The 4923-nt window shown below is 30.7% G+C and overlaps 1 protein-coding gene across 1 annotated transcript; it reads right to left on the bottom strand.

The window, feature by feature from the left end:
- Window positions 1-2196: 2196 nt before the first annotated feature.
- Window positions 2197-4464, bottom strand: LOC105785289 (purine permease 3). The gene is made up of 2 exons (XM_012611285.2): window positions 3639-4464; window positions 2197-2634 (listed from the first exon to the last, which is right to left on the bottom strand). The coding sequence occupies exons 1-2, from the start codon at window positions 4323-4325 to the stop codon at window positions 2275-2277; spliced, it is 1047 nt and encodes a 348-aa protein (XP_012466739.1). The 5' UTR covers window positions 4326-4464; the 3' UTR covers window positions 2197-2274.
- Window positions 4465-4923: the final 459 nt, after the last annotated feature.

A 4923-nucleotide genomic window follows, 5' to 3' on the forward strand; every position in this document is an offset into this window, starting at 1 on the left:
CTCGATCAGCAACCTTAGTATTATTAATTAATGTTAGTAGCCTCTCTCCCCTGGTTCAACTAGGAGATTGGTTTTTCTATTAAATAAGTATTATTTGTGTTCTACTAATTCAACCGAGGTTTCTCTATCTCTCCCTATAAATAAATAAAACTGATAAGGCTAGAATATACAAGTTACATACAACTTTGAGATATTGTTATTCTGCCTGGAAATAGTGAGAATTTATTTCTAAGTATAAATTCGGTTTTCTGAAAATAACAATTCTACTGGTTTCTATAAGTGAGAGAGAATTTAAAGTTGGAAAACTATTTTTGATTCTATGTTTGATTCGAAACTGTTTGAACCTACACTTGAAGCAGTTTGTGGTATGAAAATAGCAAAGAAGATCGTTCAATTGAAATGTGGGAACTATTATTTCAAGAAAAATTTTATTGCTATAAATATCACAAGCCGGCTCGATTTTTAAACTTTTATTTTTCCGTTGTGCAAGAAAATTATTTTTGAACCATATTTTTTCAAACGTAAAAGACTCAATGGAAGGGTGAAAGATGTTAAAGAAGAAAATCTAAGTGTACTTAATAAGCTTTTTAAGCTGAACGCGTTAGTGGTTTAAAATGCGTAGGTGGAAGATCCATTCTGAGAAACAAAAGATCAAATCTTGAAGGATCATGTTTCAAGTGAGGTTTGAAGAGCATAGAGAATCTAGTTTTGAATTATTTTTATTAGAAAATATTAAATTGATATGTGCATTGGCTAAGAGTATTCTTTACAAAACTTTTATATTTTGGGATATTTTATGAAATGGGAAATATTTTTAACAGTTTCAAGTTAATGATTTTGGAGTTGATTTGATTCAATTATGCTTCTAAGATGAATGTGTGTCCAAATGAGTGTTTATAATGTCTTAAAATGAATTGAAACTTACTGGATTGGTTTGATTATGTTTGGGATGTTTTGAAGTTTCTTTGAACCAATTTTGGGGTCTCCTACATTCAGGTATCGATACATGCAACTGAGTACCTAGAATGCTACAGTATTAGAGCAAGGTACCAATATATAGGGCCGTGTATTGGTAACTCTAGCCCTGCACCTCTAAATTTGTGTTTTTCAAGCATGAACTAACCTCGAACAAGGTCCTAACACTATAGTTTTGTAAAGAAACCTTAGAAATGATTTGAAAGGTTTTTTATGACCTCGTAGATCTTTTATTGAACTAAAGTGGAAAGTGACTTGATTTTCAAGAGAATGATTTATTCTTCTTTATCCTTTTTTCAAAAGTGTGCATTTTAAGTCAATTGGAAAGTGAGCCTCATCACTCCTTCAACCAACCCACCAATAAAAGGAAAATGAAAGTGCCTTTGAAATCACCAACTTCCAAAGACTAAGCCGCAATAAGATTTCCTTGAAAATAAAAAGTACCCACTTTGTTAATATAACTCAATTTTAAGTCTAACAACTTCAGGGTTTTTTTTTTTAAGTTTTGATTTGCTTCATCCATGGCAACCAACTCAAGCACACAAAAAGTGTGTTAATTGTCTTTGAGAAATATCAAGTTCTTATTCATTTGAAGTACAAGGATAGCAATGAATTTAAGGATTATCTAGTTTAATAATAAACATAATTTTAAAAGAAAATGTATTTTTGTTCTTATTTCTAAATTAAACATTATGTATTAAATTGTTTTCTTCTAAATAGAAAATAAGATAACATACTGAAATGTGTAAACATTGTGGGCTATATTTTTAAAAACTAAGACTAAATTGACTCATGTATAAGCATTGATGGTTAAATTTGTTATTATGTAAATTTTAACAACTGTCAAAGTTATCTTTCCGTTAGGCATTTAATGTGTTAGTGATTAAAAAATAAATAATTGAATAGTTAGATGACTATTTGATAACTTTTCATAATTGAGTGACCAAACAAAATGTAAATAGTTAGATGACTTGTAATGTGGTTTACGTAGTCATTATTATTTTAGGATTAATATTTGGTGCACTCATACATTTTTTTAACTCGCAACCAAAGTTAAAAAGATTTCTATGTATCAATTTTTGTTATTTATTTATTTATTTATTTGTTTAAATTTTTACTATATCTTACATCAACTTATTACTACCTCAATTTTGTTGATGAAATTTTTAAACTTCGTTCTACCAAATATTTTTCCTTCATTGGAAATTGAATACTTGCATGAAACTGGAAAAGCAATTCATAGTATAACTATGATAAATTTCTTATTTTGTAAATAGTTGTTGAAATAAAAAAAAAACATTAAACACTAATCTGGCAATTAGGAACCGAGGGCATCTCTGATTGAAGAAGATGAAGAGCCGGTTTGTTGATCTTGGATTGCTTAATCTCCCCACAAAAGTAAGAAAGGAAGCCCCAAAGTGAGAGTGCAAGCGCCACTCCCTTCTCGGCATGAAAGCTTTCTTTGTAGAAAATTACAGCCAGAATCTCAGTTACAGGCAATAGAACAGCAATTACAATACCCGATACCAATGATGAGGAACAGAAGATAATTCCTATCACTCCCAAGTAAAAACATTGCCATACTATTGCACTCATAATCGCAATTGTGTAATACTTTGTTTCCCCAAGCACGAATTCTCTTGCCTCCTTTGGAATTACCTTGAAAATTATGTCATTTTAATGTCATTCGTAGCTACAAAATAAAATGATTCAATAATAGAATTTACGATGTAAAAATTTCAGTGAATTAAAAACTTCTATTTACTTCAAATTTAATTACGTAACTTGTTAAAGTTTATTGACAATATATATGCATTATTAAAATATCAAATACAAACCTTAAATGTTATACCAAAATAAAACCTCTAACTCAAAAAGGAAATGTTTAGACGCAGTAGAGTTACGGTAAGAAAGCGCTATTATTAGATAATGATTATATTATTTTTACAAGGATTTTAATTTCTTTAAATATATGTAACTAAAATTTTGTAAATTATATATATTGTTAGTATGATTAAAGATGTGAAATTTATTTGATCGTCTAACATTAGTGTTGGATGATATTTAAGTAAAAAAATTTAATAATGATAATTTTATCATTCCAACTTAGTACAAATATATGAAAAGCATTTACTTTCACTTTTTAATTTTGGAAGTTATATTTTTATTTTAAAATTACAAGTATAAAATTACATATTTAAAAGGTAATTAAATATATGAAGATTAATTACTAGCGTAATTATCCAAAATTGCAAATAATTCTTATTGTACTCAATCGAGCGGATCCGCTCTCCAAACACATGTAAAGATAGAGTGAGTGAGATTTTTTTTAACTAAAAGCTTCAATTTGGATTAGGACCGTTTTAGTTTTAGATCAAAATTAATAAAATGCGTTATTTTAATTATATAATCACTTAAAAAAATGAATCAGAGTTGTTTATTTTTTACTAGAATTTATTATATATGTATTTAGTTTATTTTTCAGAATGTGTATTTGATTTATTTGTTAGATTTAAAAAAATAGATAATAAGTTTTGGAATCAAAGAATTTCTTAATGTAGAAATTTAGTTGTTAAGTTGGGGTTAGAGTGGTATGGGCAAACAAAATCCAGCCAATTCCAGTTGCCATCCTAGACTAATAGAGAACGAGGCAGAAAAGACACCTTAAAATCATTGTTAACCAGCATTCCGATTGTGGAAAAAGCAGTAGCAAACAAACACATCACCGCCTGAATCTCCAGCACAAGGCCGTAGCTGATTTCTTGCTTTGCCTTCTTGTAGGTTAACTCCACCAAAGGTAAAATAAACCCATACAAAGCCGCTGCACCCACCGTCATCACAAATCCCAAAACGTATTCCCTATATGATTCATTCTTAGGACGATCACTGCTCGTATTCAAACCTAAAACCCCCGCTCCCATCGTTAACAAAAACACTGCGTTAATGGAATAAGAAGTGAACTTTTGCTTCACCAAAACAAAAGCAAACACTGCCGTGAAAACCAACTGCGATGCAATGATTAAAGCAACGGTTGAAACCGGAAGACGTGCCACGCCGTAGGCGTAGATGTAGTCGTCAACGCCAGTTAGGATTCCAATGACGGCGGCGGCAATGAACAAACGGGGTTTCATTAAGAAAAGCTTGTTTTCCGCACTGGGTTGGGTCCTGGAACGGTGCAAGTAAGCACAAGCGATAGGGAAAAGGATAATGGGCCAACCACCGGTCTCCAACCAGCTCGAGAACCACACTCGTTTTCCGCCATGGATGAAGTAGAGGCGCATCATAAGTGGACCCCCACAGTGGCCTATAGCTAGGATGAAGCAGTTTATTACTAGCAAAAGCTTTCCCATGGTGGTAGTGTTTTCGGTTCACGCTCCTTAGTTGACTACTTTCATGGATTAGGTACAAGAGAAAAAAGAATGGAGCTTCTAATTTTTGTGTAGTTTGAAAGTATAATTATTGTAATAAGAAAAAAAAAACATTAATTCAACCTGGGTTAGGTTAGGACAAACGGTCAGAAAAGTAAGTTGATAAGGTTGGAGAAGTCGAAACCAGTGGTGGGCATCTTTTATTTACAAGGGAATATATTTTTCAATTGATTGGTCTTCTTGATGTTTTTAATTGTTTAAACGTTCATTTTTTTAGGTAATAAATGCCCTAAACTATATATTTTTCATATGGCACCCAAATTTTCTTTAGTTTAAAGTAATATTAAACTATCAATTTTGTGACATTTTTATCCCAAAAGTAAATGGCGGTTGATAAAAACATATTGCATGTAAATTTTTATTGTCTAGTGTTAACTTTGGGGTCAACCGACACAATTGATAGTTTCCATATCAGTTTTGAAAAAATAATATTAACATTTAAAAATATATACTTAGGGTTCTTCTACTAATAGAACAAAAGAAATTGTGTAATATAAAATAAAAATTAAATATAGTTGAT

This window comes from Gossypium raimondii, chromosome 1, assembly GCF_025698545.1.
Source record: "Gossypium raimondii isolate GPD5lz chromosome 1, ASM2569854v1, whole genome shotgun sequence".
In the NCBI taxonomy this organism is placed as follows: Eukaryota; Viridiplantae; Streptophyta; class Magnoliopsida; order Malvales; family Malvaceae; genus Gossypium; species Gossypium raimondii.